Source organism: Pyxicephalus adspersus, chromosome 6, assembly GCF_032062135.1.
Source record: "Pyxicephalus adspersus chromosome 6, UCB_Pads_2.0, whole genome shotgun sequence".
Taxonomy (NCBI): domain Eukaryota; kingdom Metazoa; phylum Chordata; class Amphibia; order Anura; family Pyxicephalidae; genus Pyxicephalus; species Pyxicephalus adspersus.
The window spans coordinates 60609333-60630521 of NC_092863.1; the positions used below are offsets into that span (position 1 = coordinate 60609333).

Here is a 21189-nt window from a genome sequence, read left to right on the forward strand (position 1 = left end):
TTTTCCCTCTGCATTACAATAAACCCAAATAACTGAATGGATACCAACCATGTATAAGTGTTTACAAACACCACACAACTGGCAGTTAAAACTTGCAAGCAACCACAAAAGGTATCTGCAACGCTTTAGAGCATTTTTAATTATTTTTATGTATACAATAGCTAAAACTATTACACTGTATTGTAATAAACAGCAATAAGTTGCCAAATCATACCTGCACAATCCTCTGTTTTAAGTATCAACATGTAAAACACTTTTTACAAGTAGCTAATGCAATACAAAACATAAAAGTCATTAAAGCCTTGTTATATGAAAACTTCCAAGTGGAATTGCCAAAGCCTATTTAATTACCTCCTGTGGCAATTATCCCTACACATAGTTGTTGTTATTTGATTTACTTTATTGGCAGATTACAGCCATTTACTGCTTTTATCAGCACACAGGAAGGCAGCTGCAATCACACAGATCTATAGAGATATGAACATTCAACAGGTTTACATGCTGAACAATTCTATATCTTTTTTACAATAATCACATATACATGAATCATTATGATAATTTTTAACCTGCCATTACTCTCTGCCTGGTGGTATAAAGCCCACCTATTTCCTACTGGCACTAATCATGTGTGTACTTAGTGGTGTGCTCAGCAATAACATTTACATTACTAAACAAACAGATAGATAACAACAAAGGTCTACGCCGTACAAAGTGCTAGTTTGCCTATTGAGAAACAAAGGTATTGCAGGTATGACATCATCAGATTTTCATTGAAAGGTGTATATAGTCATGTCATGGTAATGGCTTCAACACTGTAAGGACCTTACCTGGAATAGGAAGCCAGATCAGGATTTTAGACTTCAATATGATTATTCTACAATAGTCAGAGACTCAATGTACTGAAATCAGATATGGCCAGGCAACATGTATTCTTAGAAGTGGGAGTACCAATAGCAATTTATTTACTTTTTTTTTTTTTTTTTTTTTTTTAGAGCAAGCCTAATGACAAAACACAACCGCAAATCAACAAGCTACACAGAAGTGTACACTCAAGTTACAGCTCAACTAAAGTAAAAACTGAACACTAATTCTTCAAGAAATCATGTTGATTGGTGTAAATAAAAATATATTTGGAACTGAACATTACAAATCTAAAAAGCCCATCTACACACAGCAACCTCTTGTGCCATTTAGTTTCTTGTTAACAGACTGAGGTTTAAAATACAACATTTGTATTAAAAAAAAGGGATAGATAGGATGTTAGCAACCGTAAAACATTATAAATTTGCCTATGCTTAACGACATAAAGGCTGAGAAGATCAAGACAACATCAATATCATGTAATTCAGATTACCGATTATTTTGCTACATGAAAAGTACAATGAAATAAATGAGTGTAGGCCAGGGTTTCCCAACCAGTGTTCCTCCAGAGCTTTTTGAAGCAATGAGCAACTTGTGATTCTAAGGTCAAACACCACTAAACTTAACTTTTGGCTATCTGTAATAGATGGCATTCTTCCCAATGGCCAGAAATGTAGGGGACATTCTTCCCACTGAGCACCACACTAATGTACTGTGAGTTGTGTATATTAATATTGTTGGGGGTTCCCTAAGACCTGAAAATAAATTTAAGGGTTCCCCCCATGTTAAAAAGAAACACTGGTACAGGCTGGTAATTTAGAAAATCCTAATTCTGGGGCAAGTGCCATATTACATAAGAAACTACACATGCTCACTGAAAGGCACAATGGGTACGGTAACACAACATATCAAAGCCTAATGTGCAAGAGGTGAAACTCAAGGATGGAAAATTAAGCTGCAGACAGGTAAACCAAGTCTACAACCAGCCTTGAACTGGTAAATAAACCTGTACGTGTCATTAGAAGGTTGAAGTTTGTAATACTATCAGATTGAGGACTGGGAGCAGAAAGTTTACTTTTTAATCAAACCAGCTTTGACATACATGTGAAGGTTGACTTAAAGTGAACCTTATGACAATCTTGGAGACTGTCCAGCGGACAAAGTGAATGTTAAAGAAGACAGATACTCTTTATACTCATCCAGAGCTAAAGCAAATAGATAGTTTCCCTAAAGTAGTCAATTTACAAACCTACAAATACAGAATTGAATCTGGGACCCTAGTGCTGCAAAGCAAGAAATAAATCCACCAAGTCAACCCATAGTTCCACCAATTATTATTTAAAATTATTTAAAACTGCAATAGATTTTGAATTGTTCAACTTCAGACTAGTACATTTTATTTATTTTGCATTTATGGTCAAAGGTGAAGTTTTGCATATTCTGTCTGAGGTATCTGCATCATTTGTGGCTTTTTGGCCATTTGCATTAGGATAATGAAGGGGTAGATAGGATCTGAATTTTAGTCAAATTTGGTTTTAAAAGCTAGGAAAAAATACGTTAGGGTGTTAACATAGGCAACACTCACCAGGATTGCCAAAAAAGAAGGATAATTATGGGACAAATTAAGCCTCATATTCTTTAGTGTCCACCAAACTGCATTATTACTATGAAAGAAAATCTTTTAATGTAGAATTCTTTTAAGGAGGAAATGTTAACTACAGAACTTAGCATTACAATGCATTAAGGCAGTCTATTGAAAATGAATGGGCAGCCAACACACAAGCCACTGCAACTCACTAATGTTTATTTTCATGTGTTGCAGAACACTACAACAAAGGTGTATTGTACTGGGGCACAATTCAGAAGGAATGGAACCACAACAAATGTTATGTGCATTACTGCGTGCTGCCACAACACAAATATCTAACTAAGCTCTCTGATAAGTGTGTACATTTTAAGCAAAAAATGTCAGAGACATACATAGTTTGCAGCTGGGTTTAACTTCTGGTGTACAAGAAAGATGAAATGCCTTTTCCAACATATCTGCAGGCTCTGCGTTTCCTGACCTGAAAAAACTAGCTACCTGGCTGTTACGCTGAAGCCTTGGCTTCTATACTATATACAGGGTAAAATACTGTGTATGTGAAAAAAAAAAAAAAAATATATATATATATATATATATATATATATATATATATATAACACACACACACACACACACATATATATACATACATACATACACAGTATCTCATTCTTTTCAGTTCATTCTGTTTGCTTTCCTAAAGCTGAGAAAAGACATGGATAATTGTAGAGATACATCAAAATGATAAACACTTTCGAAGGATAGCATTCTGGATAAAAAGGGAGGTTTGCTGGTCAGGTTGCTGTAAAACTGCACACAGGAGTGACTAATAATGGACTGTAAATGAAAGGAGTAAGCAGCTTTGAACTTTGCATTTCTATCACGGAAAAGGTTAATAAACCTTTTATTCTAAGTGTGACTCACTTTGAATGAAACCAGACTTCCATTCACATTGTTCAAAAACATTCCTTTCCTAATTTCAAGGAAATGTGAAAAGGAGGAATGGCAAGCTATTGAAGATAGACAGAATTGTGATGTCAATCTGATACATGTGAAGGTATTTTTTTAAGTTTGAAACCCATTTTTTCCCTTTCATAACACACTAAGGTAAAATGCTCAAAGTGAAAAATGCTGTTCACATACACACACACCCACACACAAACAATAGGACAACAGCAAAGGAACCACAATACCACTTTAAATGCCAAAAGTGTTTTTTGTAGGCTGAGGAAAAGAAAAAAAAAAAATGATATTGAGACATTAATATTTAGGACCATTTCCATTTTCAAATTCTCCCTCTCCATAAATATATATATATAAACATTACAATTTTAGAATAAATTTATTTTTCATTCAGTAGCCATAGTTACTACACTAAATTATATACATTGAATCAGTGAACCAATAATATTAAAAGTAAATTCTGCTCCAGGCTGCTAGGAAACAGAAGTTCTGCCAACAACAAATGCCATTTGGTATGCTCATAGAGGGTATTTAGTGATGTTTGCTTGTCAAACTTTTTGTCCTATATGGTGGTGGGGATGTGGTAGAAACTGAACCCACACTGAAAAAACATCATTAAAAAAAAAAAGTGACCTTACAACAAACCTAGGCAATGTAAGCTCATCCAAAGGATGGAAAAATACATAAGCCGAGGCCATTCTACCATAAAGAAAAGCTCACTTAACAAAACACTAATTATTCTATCTAGAGATTTAGGAGTCTGAATTTGTACACAACCTAAACTTTTTTTCTATAAATATCAGGATTAGTACCACCCCCTTAGTGTCTTAGAACATTTATTTTTGGCATTTGGGCTGCTCATCACATTAACGGGTTCATGGAATACCTAGGAGTGGAGGAGGAAACTACAACTCTTACAAAAAATGTTAGATCTGTGTTTAACTCCATCTGCCTATGTCTCTATGGTTGGGGGTTGCTCAGAATGTAAATTTGCCGATTTGCTCCTGCAGTTTTATATTATAATCAGTAAAATTGCCAATAATTTTAGTTTGTATTTTAAAAGCTGTAGATCAGACTCAATGTGCAGGTCTGAGGCAGAGTTCTCCAGTCAGCAGGGAGATGATTAACCACCTGAGCGTTACACTGAGGTCTAGATTTCTGTACCAAAAATGGTACACTGTTTTTCATGAAATTTTTTTCTTAAATTGTAGACCTGTAACTTACAGAAATATGTCCAATAATTTTATATTATTTTGTATTGGATTGGATACGCAAGTTTGTATCCAATCAAATACAAAATATAAATTTGAATTTCCAAGTTATTTACCTTTATTTTTTTTTATTTTTTGTATTGGATTGGATAGGGAGTTTGTATTCAATCAAATACAAAATGAGCATTTGAATTTACCAGTTATGTACTTTGTATTAATTTTATATTAATTTTTTTTATTGGATACGCAAGTTTGTATCCAATCAAATACAAAATAACGACAAGGACACCCGACGCAGGAACACGAACACGACGCTGGATGAGCACAGCGGGACCAGGTAAGTAAGGATGGGAAAAAACTCGGGGTTAACCATCCTAGCCGTTTTTTTTTGCCCGTACGAAGGTCGGGCTTAACGGCTAGGAGGTTATATAACTTTAGGCCTTGTGAAGAAGGGGCTACATCAGAAATAAAGAGAGATCACAACTAACACAATGAGCAAGGGTTCTCAACAGCATGGGAGCATAAAGTAATGTATAATTGCTAGCCAATGGGCAATTTTCAGGGATCCTGGACGTTTGTTTTCCAACGTTTCAAAATGACTAAAACTTCTAGATATGTAGTAGGATGACCTCATTTGGGGTTTGGACCCACAAATTGCATGCACAATTCCTTTGGATTTCCTTGGCTGAAGTACACAGTTCTTATCTAGCTACTGATGTAAATGTTTTTTATTTAACCAGTGCGTTGGTGTTTGCTAAATGAAATAAGTGACTTGAAAAAGTCCTCTGTAAATTCATGTATAAGTGCAATGCCATTAACACATTAATGTTTATCTAAAGCCATACCTCATGACCTAATGGGTGCAAACGCCTCGATTTCTAGAGGTAAAAGACATTTTCCATTAGGTATGCTACCCATACAAATTAAGGTCTGATTGTGACAAACACAGGAGTGTTTGAATATGCACTGTTTACAGTACACACAGCATAGCTTCTGGAAATGCTCAACCTGGAATGTTTGGGCTACACAGTTTAGAAAAACGTGTAAACCTGGAACAGGTCAGCAAGTACGCATTGTAGGGTTTTTAAATCTAGCCCTTGGGGACAAAAGGAAAGACTTGTTTTTATCATTCGAAAATAAAGCTGTATACATAACAAGTGAAACAAAGAAATGCTTTCTATCGCCTTAGAGATCATTTCATGCTTAAAGCTGATCTGTCAGTATAACTCACCAAATGATTGACATTTTCTATGGTTTTGCCAGTAAGTTTAGCAGGCCTTGAGCTGATGGCTCCTCATAACTGAATGCTTATCCCCCATCACAGAAATGATCTAATGGAATCTGAGGGGACAACTGGGGAATATAGTTACATTACAAGTAAAGAGGATGATGAAACAAAAGGAGCATCATGGGGCAGATTGATTTCATGACATGCCAAATGTTTCCAATCATTATTTTAGAAGGACTCAAGGAAAACAGCTAAAGATACAGCTGAAATTCACATATGTGAAAAGTTAATGAAAGATACCTTTGCTAGACAGGGCTGTACTGTGGGACAGTAATGTGTACATTTTAGGACTAGTTGAAAAAAAAAAATTAAAAATGTAAGTTTTTGGTAAAAGACTCTGGGCCGCAGATGCATGCATGCCAGTCTAACAGTGGCAGTTTTCTGTGCCCATGAGGGCAACCAACTACACAATTTGCCAATGCGGGTGTGAAAAGCCCTTATAATTTGTGCAAATTACTTTTGAAATTGGTAGTCTGAACAACATTCAGGCAAAAAGCATTTATATCAATTCAAATCAGACAAATTGTCTTTTATATCTGTAGGCACCAGTATTGTAAATCATGTTTCAATAAACAGCGATGAGGCGGAAAACAATGCTAGCCAGAAATTCTTATTATTCATCAAGCTTTTCTTCTTTTTGCTTTACAGGTCATTGGGAAAGAGATGGAAGGTCATTATAACCCTACACGTGAATGAATTAAAAATAGATTCATTACTATTCTGTTTGTTGTACATACTGTGCAGCATTTTGGCCAAAATAATACAGAATGAATGAGATGTTTGATTAGCCAGCAAAGGTCCCTGTGACATAATAGTGATAAGTAAAACTGCCCAACAACTAAACTTTACAATATCCCATAGGTAATGGTCACAACAACTTAATTCAGGTGGTCATTATGGAGCTTATATTTACACAATGATGGTATATTAAGCAGAGCTGTTGTTTGCCATTTAGTTAGCATTTAATGCCTAAGAAGCTGCTTATTCCTGTTGACAAGCATCATCCAACCCCATAACGCTATGAGGTCAGTCATCCTCGTTATAAGATACATCAAAGTTTTAATGTTGTTAGCCAGGTCAATAATATGAAGCTGTGTAATCATTGTGGGTCTAGTTTAGCTTTTCTCAACCAGGGGTCTTGCAGAGCTTGCTTGGGTAGGGTTCCCTTGAGTAAACTTTCTGCCTCTCAGGTCAGTTCGGGTGACACCAATGATCTTTTTGTCTATCTGTAAGGGTGACATTCTTCTCCATGGCCAGTAATGTAACAGGCATTCTTTTCACTGACCACCATGCTTATGTACTGTGACCATAGTAATTATAGGAGGGGTTCCCAGAAGACATGAAAGTGATTTCAAAGACCCCCCCCCTTTAAAAGGAAAAGCTGGTATAGTTGGTGAATATCAGACTCTGTTAGTGCATCTAGGGAAGTATTTGAGGCAGTGTTCTCCCCAGCCCCTTTCAGCCATGCGCACCTGGCACTTTTCAGCAACCACCTGGCTTTTTCGGTTGGTTACTGATAAGTTGGGTCACAATTCAGGGGCTTCCAAATTTCTAGGTTGAGCACTGAACATAAAAGAAAACCAGACTTCCAGTGCATGCTAGAAAAAAAAAGAGGAACAATGGTTACCAGCTTTACAAATGCATCTATGACAATCAACCTCCCTAAGATGGGCTGACCAGGCAAGAGGTTACACAGAGCCCACAGACATTTGACTGAATCTAGATAGACACCTTCTTGTCTCTGGGCCAATGTTTATGCTAACAAACAGTTTTATTTTTGAAAAGAATAGAGCAGGGAAGAGTTGGATCTTCTGTTTAGTTTTATTGCCATCTATATACTATTGAATAGATAAGTAAAAAGGAAATCTTTCTAACTAGACACAGACAAAAGCATATTTTTAGTAGCAGCACAAAGGTCAGATAATGCTTTTTTTATCTTTATATTCTTGTAACAACTGGAGTATGTACTTTAATTACACTATTGTTGTGTTAGGCAGTCTAAAAGACAGAACTCTATAGATCTACTGTCCGAGTTTACTAAGGCAGAAGAAAGTGGTAAATAGTTCACAAAACCCCACCAGAAATCAATCAGTCCCACTGTAGGTCAGTGGTGCATTTTGCAAAACACATACAAACATTGTTGTGAACTTTGCTTTGCCTATAACAGCCAATTCATTTGAATGACTGCCTAACACAGCACATCACACACAAATGTAACACCTGCTGCATTTTTAAAGTTCACCGCATGGCCATGTGTTGAGTTGTAATGCGCTGGTAAGGTGTATTTGGAACATTGAACAGAACCCACAACATATGTTTCTTTAAAGCATGCCTTAGTACAAGTACAGAAAACACCTGTTGATCATGTCAAAAGTGGGGTGTCCTTGTCACTACTTCCTGTCAGCCTAAAAGAAAGCACGTTATCTTTCCAAGCTACTAGTCTTATTGATCCACCATGTAATGGAGACTAAACATATCCTGAGGTATTTGAAGGCCAGCAGCTGTGACAACCATATCTCCTTTCATAGATAAAGTGGGAAAAAAAAAGACATAAAAGTGCAGGAAGTGTGCTGTTTACAGAACAAATGGGAATAAAGGAGGAAAGTAAGCCAGCAGGACTGGTAAGCTTCCATATAGTACATTTTTATTTGTGGGTACAATTTACCACCCTACCATAGCTATGAAAATGAAGGAAGGGATGGCATTTAAAATATCTACAGTGTTCAAGCCAGATCTTATTTAAGCCAGGTGGTTAGAAATTGTAGGCGGGTGGCAGCCTCTGTATTGTGACTCTTCACTAACCACCCAAAAACAGCCAGGTGGTCACCGAAAAGTGCCGGGTGGTGTGCCCAGCTAAAAGGGGCTGGGGAGAACACTGATCTATAACCCTTTTTTATCTCAGTTGCACAATTCAAAACAACTTAGTCTTTCTTTCTACAAAATTATCTAGTTCAAAAGGTCAAGTGGGAAATACCAATGCACACAGATACATCTAGATCATATATATTTAACCTATGGATGTTCTAAGGTGTAAATGGCTTAATTTAAACCAGGTGTCTACAAATGTTTGTGTTTTCTTTCAGAATGCCCAAGGACCCCAGAACACTGACTGAATTTCTTGAACAAGGTAAATGAGTCTTATGATGACTCTGGTCCACCTTGTACCAATTCTTCTTTCTCACGTGATGTAAAGGGCAGACCAGAGCAAGCAAGCGCTCAATGTTTCCAAGGTGGCACGTCTCAAGTTTTATTTTTTTAGAGATTCTGAACTGCTGTGCTAAAAAAAAAAAAAACTCAGACAATGCAGACACGTGAAGAGAGATAAAATATGTTAAACCTCAGCTGCTGTATGTGGACAACGTTGGAACATACTTCATTGAATAACCTTCCATTGAAGATTTTAAAGCTTCCAAACGGACAATATAAATTTATACTGTGAGGCTAAGTTTTAGCTGGATGTATATTGAGGGCCCTAACGAACTCCTGTACCCTGCTGGATTATGTAAATACCAACAACACATAAATGTATTACACCAGCATTCATCAATCCCATCAGTCCCCTCTAAACTTAATGAAGATGAATGGTTGTGCTCTTCTAGGGCAAAGACCTGCCATGTGTATAGTGTTCCATATCAGTCGGGGGGCCACTCGCTCATTCTCTCTCATACTCCCGCCATTAAACATATGTACTGTGAGCATCCTTTTGTTCATCTGTTACTGGAAACCATCACAAAAGATGGTTTCCAGGGACAATCATGATATCTATCTGAAGCTTCACATTTCCTGACTTTCTTGTATAGAAGATGGGGGATGTGCTTATTTAGAGATGACAGAATGCCACCAATGTGTGTTGTACATAACCAGCATGTAGTAACCAATCTGCACTACATGGAAGAACCACAAGCAGATGTCCACACATGGGTTGATCTACTGGTGAACAAAACACAAAATCATCCAATTTATCAAAAGGGCCACAAGGCAACTCCAGGGAAATTTTACTATAACAACAGTCTTATGAGCATAACTGCAAACAGAATGAACCAAAGTGTAAGACCATTCAGTGGATACTAAAAATAGTTGCAAATCACCAAAGAAAAAGATTAATCACGTGTTTTCCTAAGAACAGCACAGGCCAGTGGGAATTCATTAACAGTTCAGCAAAATGCAAATCTCCAAGGATAAGGTAGTCATGGCTCCAATTTTTAACCTTTGCACATTATAGTTATATACGAACTGGAGCCAACAAACAGAAGATGCTAATATTGAAGATAAAAGCCTCATCGGGGTGGTGCACACTGCCAACTGATCAAATTTCGGAGAGGGAAATGACATTAATTTGCAGTCTGATTAGTTGCTCCTGCCAGCACATTTTATACCATCATAGAGAAGCATTCATATATTATTTATGAATGATAAAAATACAAAGTGCTAGTCAATGTACACTTTGAGTTTGGCACCATATGGTTCAAGCCATTATCAGGTTACCAAAAGGTTTTGATCAAAAATGAAGACACAAAAACTGCCGGCAACGACGAACGAAGGGGCAGAATACAATAAAGTAAAAGCAATTGTCTTACCTTGTCATATTCATCGTGCAGTTCTGCCAAGCTGGGTCTCAGCAGCTTCTCTCCAAGGTCTGCAGCTGTATGTCTGTAGTGATCAATCCTTGGCACGGCATCGATAGTGTTATGCCCGAAAGTCCGCAGGTAATAAGTGTTGGTGTGTGTATCGTAGTGATAGTGATGACCAGTCCCACCAGAATGTAGGCTACCCTCACTTAGTACAGTATCTCCATTCTGAAAGCTCACCCCGCCACCTCCTTCACCACTTGGCATCTCTGGAGAGCTTCCATCAGGATCTGCCGGGTCCACAAAATTTACCCTAAACCGTCCTTTAGCCTCCTCTCCACCAGATCCTCCCCTACCTCTATGAGTGAGGCCATCAGATGGTGGCGGCGCTAATTCTTGGTCCCCAAAAGACGAGTCTCGGGAAACTTCTGTCACCGGGTCTACTTGAAAGCGGCTCTGGCTGGGAGTGGGACCTAAAGGTCTTCCTCCTTGTCCATCATCAATTTGTAGTTCATCTCCAGAAGGCGGCGGAGGAGAGGAGCGCAACTGGGAAGGCGAAGTGGAAGATATTCCTTGCTCAGCTTGCGCTGAGACTAAATTTGTCTTCTTTTCCATGTGTTTTTTGCTGCTCAGTAACTATGAAGAGGTCTGTGGTACCAAACTGTGGAAGAAAATTGAAGAAGGGTAATATATGGAAGTGAACTATAAACACCTAAACGCCTCTCATTCCCAAAGACTGAGCTGTAAGCGCAGCAGATGCTGCTGTTTTGTCCCAGATGTTCCTCCTCCTCCTCCTATACACCTATGGAGGAGCGTGCACACCCCGTCCTCCTAGACCACCTCTCCAATGCTGAGGAATGATGAATGTGACTATTGTCAGAGGACATCGGGGGAGGAGAAGAGGCGGGAAATAGACGCCTCTTATTTCCATGAAGGGACAAGTAAGGGGCTGTGTGTGTGAGCTGCCCCCCAACTTATATTACAGCACATGACTCATATTATTAGCATGAGCCGTGCGGCGCCCATCGATCTGGTGACATCACCAATAATGCCATCTCCCGGTGACCTTGGGACTATTATACACAATGAGTCACTGCAATCCCCAGCAGACCCTGATGCTTCTACATCCTGTCACCAAGGCACTGCCAGCAATACAACTTCCTATAGGCAGCAGCAGCATATTGAAGTTATCTGCACACATATCATGATGGAATTACTGCCCCATGGCCAGATGCTGCTGCAATACCCCTCCTCCCGGGTGACCACCGCCCCCAGCCCCGGCCATGTGTCAGCTCCCATCACACATGGGACCAGTACGGAGCCCTGATACAGAGGATGGCAATGCTGCTCCGGGTCCATGCCGTTCCAGCTAATACCAGCCGGGCAGGGCGGGAGAATGCAGCAGCCCGAGTCCCTGACACACGCAGCCCGGCCTCCCCGGCCCGTATTTACCTGCAGCCCGGCCGGCTGTCCGTAGTTAGGAGCTGCCCGAGTGAGCCTGTGTTCCGGTTTGGATGCTGTGAAGAGGAGGAGCTGGAAGGAGCAGGCTCCGGTCCTCTGTGCAGCGCTGCAGCTGGCCGCTCCGGTTTGTTTGAACGGGGAGGCGCATGCGTTACACAGGCAACACCCAGCACTGCCCACACTGCGCGACATTAACCCGCTCATACTGGTACCTCACCGCATCCGCACACTGCTGCCTCTGCCACTATACAATCCTTGTGTCATGTCCATACAACTACATACATGTATGCATGCTACGCCAATACCTGAGACATTCTCTATATGGAAAAGCCTCTATCAGTGGAACCTTGCCCTGGGGGTTATTGTGCTTTAAATTACAGGACTGATATCAATGTACCCCAATATTCAGAGGGGGCGGGGGAAACCCCCTGGGCATGCAGCTGATACAGGGCCATCAATGGGGGGCACCAAGAAGAAAGAAGGGCTGCCATGATGGGGACAAGGGGAACTTCTGTATCAGGCCCAATCTAAAGAGCTGGACTTTGGCCATGCAAGAAGTTTTGGACATGGAGGAGCCCAGGAAGTTCTGATGGCTCTGCTGTCTCCATTATGGTCAAAGCTCACCCCCACCCATGGGTGGCTCAATGGTTAGCACTAGGGCCCTTGCAGCACTGGGTCCCAGGTTCCGATCTCAGCCAGGACACTATCTGCATGGAGTTTGTATGTTCTTGTCTTTGCATGGGTTTCCTCACACATCCCAAAAATATGCAGTTAGGTTATTTGTTTCCCCCCTAAAAATGGACCTTAGACTGTAATAAAGACATATGACTATGGTAGGAACATTAGATTGTGAGCCCCTATGTGGAACAGCTAGTGACATGACTATGGACTTTGTACAGCGCTGCATAATAGGTCAGTGCTATATGAATTCGGTGCTACTATAGTGTGATTCCTACCATCATTTTTGTTCCTACCTCACATTCTAGTTATAGCCTACTACTCCAGAAACTTCTTTGTTTACCTTAGTAACCATTATAGCATCATAGCAGCCGCCCCTACTAAAAAAACTACTTCACCTATTTCATTAAAATTCCCATTAGGATTAGCCATTGAAACCAGTGGAAACAAGCATACCCTTACACAAAATGTTGTTTTATGAGAGTTTTATACTGGAGTGGTGCAAAGTGAAGAAACGTCGTCACGATATCTCCTCCAACACGGCTCCTGGTTGAGGAAAGTCGGGAAGTCTTCTCCGAATTGGTATCTGTCGCTAGGAGAGGAAAGCTGAATGGTACACCATTCACTATAGACACACTATAGTAGGAATCACACTATACTAGAACACTATATAGTGCTAGGAATCACAGTATAGCAGCACCATAAATTCTGTGTAATGATAATCTTGAGCCCCAAATAAACATGTTCTTCATAAAAAGAGAGCTAGCAAATAATATAACTAAAAACTGCATTTTGTACTAAAAAACGATTTTATTAGTAATAGCAGTCGCTGAGCGATGGTTCTACTGGATATAGGGCTGTATCTTGTGGGGGCACATGCTGGACGCAGCGGGGGACCTTCTGCTCATCCTTTTACCCCCCCAAAGAAATGACTGGAGCTATGTGCACAAGGGTTGCTGGAAACATTCATAATATACATTTGTACATAGCTTTAGTGTTAGGGGGATGGATTAGGGAACTACTGGTAAAGATTACTACTAGAACTAAAAATCAAAGTTGCCCATTAACCAATCATTTTTGTGCCTATTAAAGCGAAACTAAAGTGAAGATAAAAAAATGACCCACACCTTTACCTGCGCAGGTCCGTTGACCCACCTGGAGTTGTCTTCCCGCTTTGTCCTGGTTTCTTGCTTCATCCCGGCGCAGAAGAGGCACCAGGCGCTGCAACAGGCAGGTGCGGGATTGGGTGACGTATGCTCCCGTAGTGTCGATCTCGCTGTGCATGCTTTCTTTATTTTAATGATAGAAAAGTCCCTCCTGTGCATGCCCAATCTTGGGATTTGTGACATATGATCCCAGGAGGCTCTGTGCTCCCATTCAGTTATTACCGCCTTCTCTTTGCAGTAAAATCTTTTATTTTGCAAGCTGTCCCTTAGGCACCAGGTAGTCCACAAATACAATGCCAGAAAAGGGATTACCTATTTTATTGGGTAGGTATGTTCCAGCTTTCCATTCCTTCATGAGCTGTCCTTTACTATTCAGTTACATTATCTTGAATATGTATGTGAGTATTTTTTTTTCTCAGAATAGAGCATGAAATGCATTTCCAATCACATTTGTACATGGTAGATCATGTAGGAATATAATGCACCATAGGCTCTTAATAACAAATCACTGCCTAAAGTACATGTGCTCTGAAGTGAATTTCCAGGAAGTATAATAGAAATGTTGGTGTTCAAACCTAGACATTTGGTATCAATATGCATTATTTTTTTAATAAACACATCACAGCATGCTGTTTGTCTTCGTTTTTGTTAGGCATGTTCTTCTGCCAGGTTTTTTTCTATAGAGTAGATAGAAGTCAGGTTACCAGCTATTAATCCATTTTGTCCTTTTCCATGTACATTTTATTCCCACTGTGTATCGAAATAATTCTTCTGTTTCTGAGAATTTCTTGTCCATAAGATAGTTGAGGTATTTGGCATGTCACAGCCCTCTCTTTGACGCCCGCCTTCATACAAGTTTTTCTTGTTTTTCTTTATTCAAGCACCACTAGACCTTCTTGACCAAGGCTGCCCTGAAGGGACATTGCATAACTTCTCTCCTTCAAAGATCATTTCTTTCCTCTACAAATGTCTCTGTTTTTTAACTTAAATTCAGATTTTAATGTTAAAGCCCTGGTCCAGTTTAAGCTCATATCCAGGCAAAAATTTAAAAAAAAATCCCCCCATGCAGGTATGGATGTTTTCACATGTGAAGTAAAATATAATTATTTAATCTATTGCTTCTTTTCAAGAACCAGACAGTGCACTACTGTCCCTGTGTACTGAGGTCACTGCTGTTTGGGATCCTGAGAGAAAGACAAACAGAATAACTCAATCACCTTTCATTGTCCATTGACAGGCTGTGGTGAGGAAGAGACCTGCATGTGAAAATGAAACTGCAGAAAAAGGTTGAATGGACGGAAATATGAATACTTTGTCAGATTCTTTCTTCTATGTGTTTATCTGTGTAATTTATGTGTCGTAGTTTAGTTTTAAGCAGAACACAAGTTCCACTTTTACAAATTGTATATCAGGCAGGGCATTATTGCAGAAAGGGGTAGGTGATGTCCCTACAGCAATAACTGGTCTTACCTGCCTGATCACCGCCCAGCTCCGCACTGCATGCCCAGCTCAGTGTTTGTTGCCAGGGATACTTGGCAATCCCAGCTTTCCTTGCTCATGCCAGGATTGAATGAACTACCATGTGCCTGCGCAGGAGTTATATCTTCACCAGAGAATGTTTCAGTGAATGTCAGATTCACTGCTTTATAAATAAACCCCCAATGAATGAATTTCTCTTCAAAAGAGCCTGGTCCTCTTCCCCTCATGCATCATGTGTATGTTTGTACTTGTCATGTATGCAGATTTGTCATCTTCAATCCCATATTTATTGTATAGCACTGCATAATATGTTGGCATTTTATAAATAACAAAGATAATGATTATGTATCGTGTTCCTATACCAATACCGATTATGTATCGGCTTCCTTTTTCTAAGTGCTACACAATGGCAAAAACCTATCAGCCATAATGTTATACCATTGGCAGGTGAAGTAAATACCATGATGACAGTGGCCTCTTTCCTAATGCACCATGCCACCCAATAAATATTGATCAAGAACGGTTTGAGGAACATTTAAAAAAAAACAATGTGTTGAATTCTGTTAATCTGATTCTAATAAAGGTCCTAAATGGAACTAAAAAAACAAGTCTGACCCATGGAGGCCCTGTCTCACAATTCACAAGACTTGTTTAAAATAATTTAATGCATTTGAAAAGACTGCTATCACAACTTCATAAAATTTGTCTTTATATCATCTTCCCACAATCCCTAGTAGGGCGGATGCTATACTAACAGTATGGTGAGGCTGATCCAGTGGAGCACAGTACTGCCAATATAAAGCAGACCACACAATGATTTTTCATAATTTTTTTTTTTGGATTTGGTTAAAAAGTTTGATCACATTTAGGAGAGTTTCAGAAACCCGCAGGAATTTGTTTCATTTCCAGATAATTTTAGGGTTTTCATTTGATCTATTTTTCATGCTGTAAAAAAAAAATTTGGAAAAAAATAAATCTTTTAATTATAACACATGAACCGCAGTCCCACTGACACATGTTTTAATAAATTCTATTCTATCTAATCCCATTCTTTTCAATCCAATTTGCAAATTAGAAATGCATCTATGTCTCCATTTTTTCTACAACATCAACACTGGATGTTAGATTTGGTAATAAGTTGGTATCATTTTGCTATATCCTATGTAAAATAAAGTTTTGGGCATCATTAAACTTAATTCAAGCCATACCATTTTTGGGGGAAAACTTCCTTTACTGTAGGAAAGTTACAATTTATCAGCTTTTAAATGTTTTATGTTTTCCCATGCAGGAGATTTTCACTGACTTTTTTATCTAACACCCTTTCAATTGGATAGAAAGTGTGGGAACAACAAATGTTGTTATATTTTATATTTTTATATTATATTTTTGTTATTATTTTTATATAAAATAATTCCAGGTGACCCTTATATGAGTTACCTAGGTTCTAGAAAAAAACATTGAAGCCAAGGGTAATCCAATAAAGTTAGTCAATTCTTGAATATTTATTAATATATTAATCAAACATTGCTCAGAAATGCCTGTGACCAGCCAGTATCAGTCCTCCCTACAGTTTAAAATGAAAAATCCCAGCTTTGCCAGTTGTGAGTGTAAACATGGCGAACCACTCCCATTGGTTGGCAGATGTTAGGGAGTACTCCCAGCTGAATGTTTGGTCTTCTGGTTGATGGGTACATGCCCCCTGACCAGGTAACCAGGTCTAAGACCAATATCAAGCTCTTGGAGCACAATGACAGTAGTCTTCTTTATACTGGCCAAACAACTTAAAACTAGTATATGGCTATCATTACTCTTCTGATCCTTTTAATTGTTAAGTTGAGTGATAAACTAAGTGCAATGGAGGGTTATAAGAAATCCTTTTTAAAACTTTAGAAATAAAAAACTTGTGAGCAGGTAGAAAGGATGGGTAATATCTCTTCTGCAGTAAAATAAACTTTTCTGCCTGTTGACAATTTTTAAATAAACTCACTACTCTTTGCTCTGTTGCAGGGGCCAGCATCACATCTGATTTTTTTCTGCGATCCTCATATCTTTTGGATTGATCAGATGGGAACGACATAACTCCTGTGCATGTGCATGGGACTTTGTTTATGCTCACCAGACAGCTATGTCAGGTGAGTATACTGAGCTGTACATGTACATTATAGAAAAGGTAGCGAACAGGCAGGTAAGTTTATTTTATTGCAGAAATGACAATGGATGCTGTCCACTTATATATTTTTCATTTGTAAGTTTAGTTACTACTACCATGCTATAAATTTGATGATGTCTCAGACTCAGGAAGGTGTTTTTTTACTAGCATATGTTTTGGATACAAAGAGAGTTTCCTGTAGTTAGTTTTAATGTCTGGGAATTTTTACTGTGCATAGATTTAAAGCTTTTATGAAGTGCTTTGGAGCAATATCATATTTTAGAATAATACAGTATTTTGAAATTAAATGAAAATCTATCTACCTTCAAGGTAATTCCATCCTTTCTGGCGAAGACATCATAACACTATCTACATGAGCCAAAATTCTTGTCTTGTTGCAGCTAATAATCACACCACACCCTGTGTAATTTTTATGCTATTCTGGCAGGAAGACCTGATTACATTCTGTATTTTATACATCTTTTTCTAAATTATGTTTCATAAGCTCCACTTTTTATAAATCTAGAAAAACATATTTATGTTCAGCATGTTTACGCATTTTGTTTCACCCTACAAAGATGACTACCATTGCAATTATGCAGTATTCCTGCAAATAGAAAAAAATGTTGTCTGCTCTTAGGCATTTGTAGAATACATTTTTATATCTGTTTAATAGTAATATTAATAGCCCAATTTGTCTCTTTACTTTACATGTATTTATATAAAAGTGCAGATCAAAATACATGAGATAGCTACAACTAGTTTTGCTTTCCTTCTGCAATTTAAACATGGAATCGAAGAACTACTGACAATGTTCATTTCATATAATTTGACGTCTTAAGTTTTTTTCTATACTTTGATTCCGGGTTCAACAGTGCAAAGAATCATTTAATTGCAGAGAATCATTTATATTTATTTAGAGAGAAGTCCAGTCTTATACCTCCAACAGATGGTTTCCATACCCCTAAGGCAATACTCTTGGGTAGGAAAGTTTGCTCTACATTATTGTTAGTGCACAAGCTTTTGTCTCTGGTATTACCAGCAAATTTGGAGGTCAGAACTTCAAGACATGAAGACATGCCTACAGGGGACCTGGAAGTTGGTTTAATGTGATCCTAATCAGTAATCTTCAGAGTAGGTGACAAAGGTGGACTTACATAGCAGATGTTCTCCTTTTCTAACTACAAAATATTTGCTCATATTTCCTACAGAATAATGAATACAGTTACCTTAATATCAGCCATCAGAACTCTGACTAGAAGAGGGAGAAGCACTTAAAGGAAGGAACCAGTCAGTTGTAGTGCTGCTGTGCTAACAATGTACATAATGATGAAAAGTTTGTATTTCTTCTTTCACTGTCTGGTCGCAAAATCCCTTATGTCAGATAGATGGTTCTACTTGTGTGGATAAGTAAAGGAGTAAAAACTGCCACTCAAGATTACCAAGATCAGAACACTTGCCCAAATAATAGAAATTTGAGAATATAATCAAATAGCCTATTGAAATCCAATGTTACAGGTGGTCTGTGGACAAGCAAATGATTTTCTTGAGTGTGATCCATGCATTCTTCTGTTTTGAATAAAAGTAGAATTATATGTTTTGTAATTGGTAAATGGTATAACAGCCCTAGGATTATGTGTGCCATTGGTTGCAATTACCTAGCAATTACCCACCCCTAAGGTATGAATGTACCTGCTGCAATTTACATGTCCTGGTATTTCTTGTCTTTGATACTGTCAAAAGACAATAAACATGGCAATCTAAAATATTAGTTCACTTCAAAAGCATTTAACTCAAAAACTCTCATTGATAGTTTGAATGTGATGTATTTAATAGAGCAAAATGCTTAGCAGTATTTTGAACAGAACATTCAGTCTGTCTCTGTACTAGCTTTATGTAATCTTGTGTAAGTCTGGACAAGGCAGCATTGACAACTGCTGGGAATCCAATCTAATAAGCTAAACTTGCTAATTGATGGGGAATTACAAAGACGACCTCATGGGTAAGCTGCTGCTCCTTCACTATTTCCTTCCAATTACATACCTCACAGTGGGGAAAATTAAATGTTCATGGCTTTATATAGTATCTGGCAGAAGTATTAGGATTAGAAAACTGGCTGAACAGAATTTCTCAATTTAGGCAGGTAAGATTGTTTATTGAAATGAGTCCACATGTATGCTGCAATAATAATAATAATAAAAATAATAAACTGTGAAGTATCCTGAGCTTGTTTACCTAAAATAAGCCAATGTGCTTGCCAAGTGAAAACAGGGCCTGATGCTTTCTCTTAGATATATTTACCTAAAAGTATTACAGGACTGAAAATACAAAGTTGAACAGCTGCAAAAATAATGTTGTTCTTTAAACAAGAAAACGTGAACATATGCAGGCGTGGAAAATAAAATCAGCATTTCTACGTTTTTTTTTTTAGACAGCCTGTGTCCAGAGGACTGAAGGTGGCAAAGGATAACAAACATAACAAGCAGTACAGACATTGAAAGACTAAGGTGTAAGAGAGTGCCATCCTGATTTTTTTCCTAGCGATAGATTATACCATTTATTATTAAACAGGATTTATATAACGCCAACATATTACACAGTGCTGTACATTAAATAGGGATTGTTAAAGGATTTAGATACAGATGATATTATGGAACAACTTTGAGCCGCAGGCTGAAAAATCTGTTTATATAAAATTGGATGTATGTGTGTATGTTCCACCAGTACTCGAAAATGTATGGAGACATTTCAACTAAACTTGCCATACATATGACTGAGACTCATGTGTGTGCACCAGTCATCTTTGTACAGCGCTGTGCTATATGTCAGAGCTATATTTGGATGTTTGTATGTCATCACTAGGAAATGCATGGACACATTTCAACCAAACTTCCTAGACATCTGACTCATATGAGTGCACTGCTGATCTTTGTACAGCTCTGTGGTATATGTTAGAGGTATATTTGCATGTACATATGTATGTATGTGTGTATGTATGTGTGTAAGTATTGCTCAGTGACAGTGTGCCTTTTGCTTACATACTTTTTTTGGACTCTTACAAATTTCTGGCCTGTAATAATGCCTTCGAGAAAACGTAAGGCAATTGGCCGAGTGCAATCAAAGGCAAAAAAATTAAACAACACCATAGACAAGAAATCCTGAGGACAGGAATAGAAGACTTGCCATGCTGTGTGAGAGAGCTACTACATCTAGAGCTTCAGAGATAGTACAACAGCATGAGACCTGACTACATGAAATGAGAGAAAGAGCTACTACATCTAGAGCTTCGGAGACAGTACAACAGCGTGAGACCCGCCTACAGGATAACAGAGATAGAGCTACTACATCTAGAGCTTTAGAGACAATACAACAGCATAAAACCAGAGTACAGGAAATAAGAGAAAGAGCTACCACATCTAGAGCTTCAGATACAGTACAACAGCGTGACACCCGAGTACAGGAAATGACAGAAAGAGCTACTACATCTAGAGCTTCAGAGACAGTACAACAGCGTGAGACCCGACTACAGGATAAGAGAGATAGAGCTACTACATCTAGAGCTTCAGAGACAGTACAACAGCGTGAGACCCGAGTACACGAAATGAGAGAAAGAGCAAGATGATCACGGACTGCACAACGTTTTAGCTTAGCATTAGAAGGATTCCACTATGATCCACATAAAGACTACTCGCAGCATGCAAGTGTTACCATCAGAAAAATGGAAATGATTTGTAGTTAATGTCAAGCTAAGAAGTTTAAATTTGAGTCTCCTGGTATTTG

At 38.5% G+C, this 21189-nt stretch overlaps 1 protein-coding gene across 1 annotated transcript in view; it reads right to left on the reverse strand.

Annotated features, from left to right (window-relative positions):
* SLC12A2 (solute carrier family 12 member 2) overlaps positions 1-12084 on the reverse strand; it is a gene marked incomplete in the record, with an annotated part of 71684 nt that extends 59600 nt beyond the window's left edge. The window contains 2 exon segments of the mRNA XM_072416008.1: positions 10486-11137; positions 11929-12084. Coding sequence (XP_072272109.1) covers positions 10486-11091 — 606 coding nt within the window.
* Positions 12085-21189: the final 9105 nt, after the last annotated feature.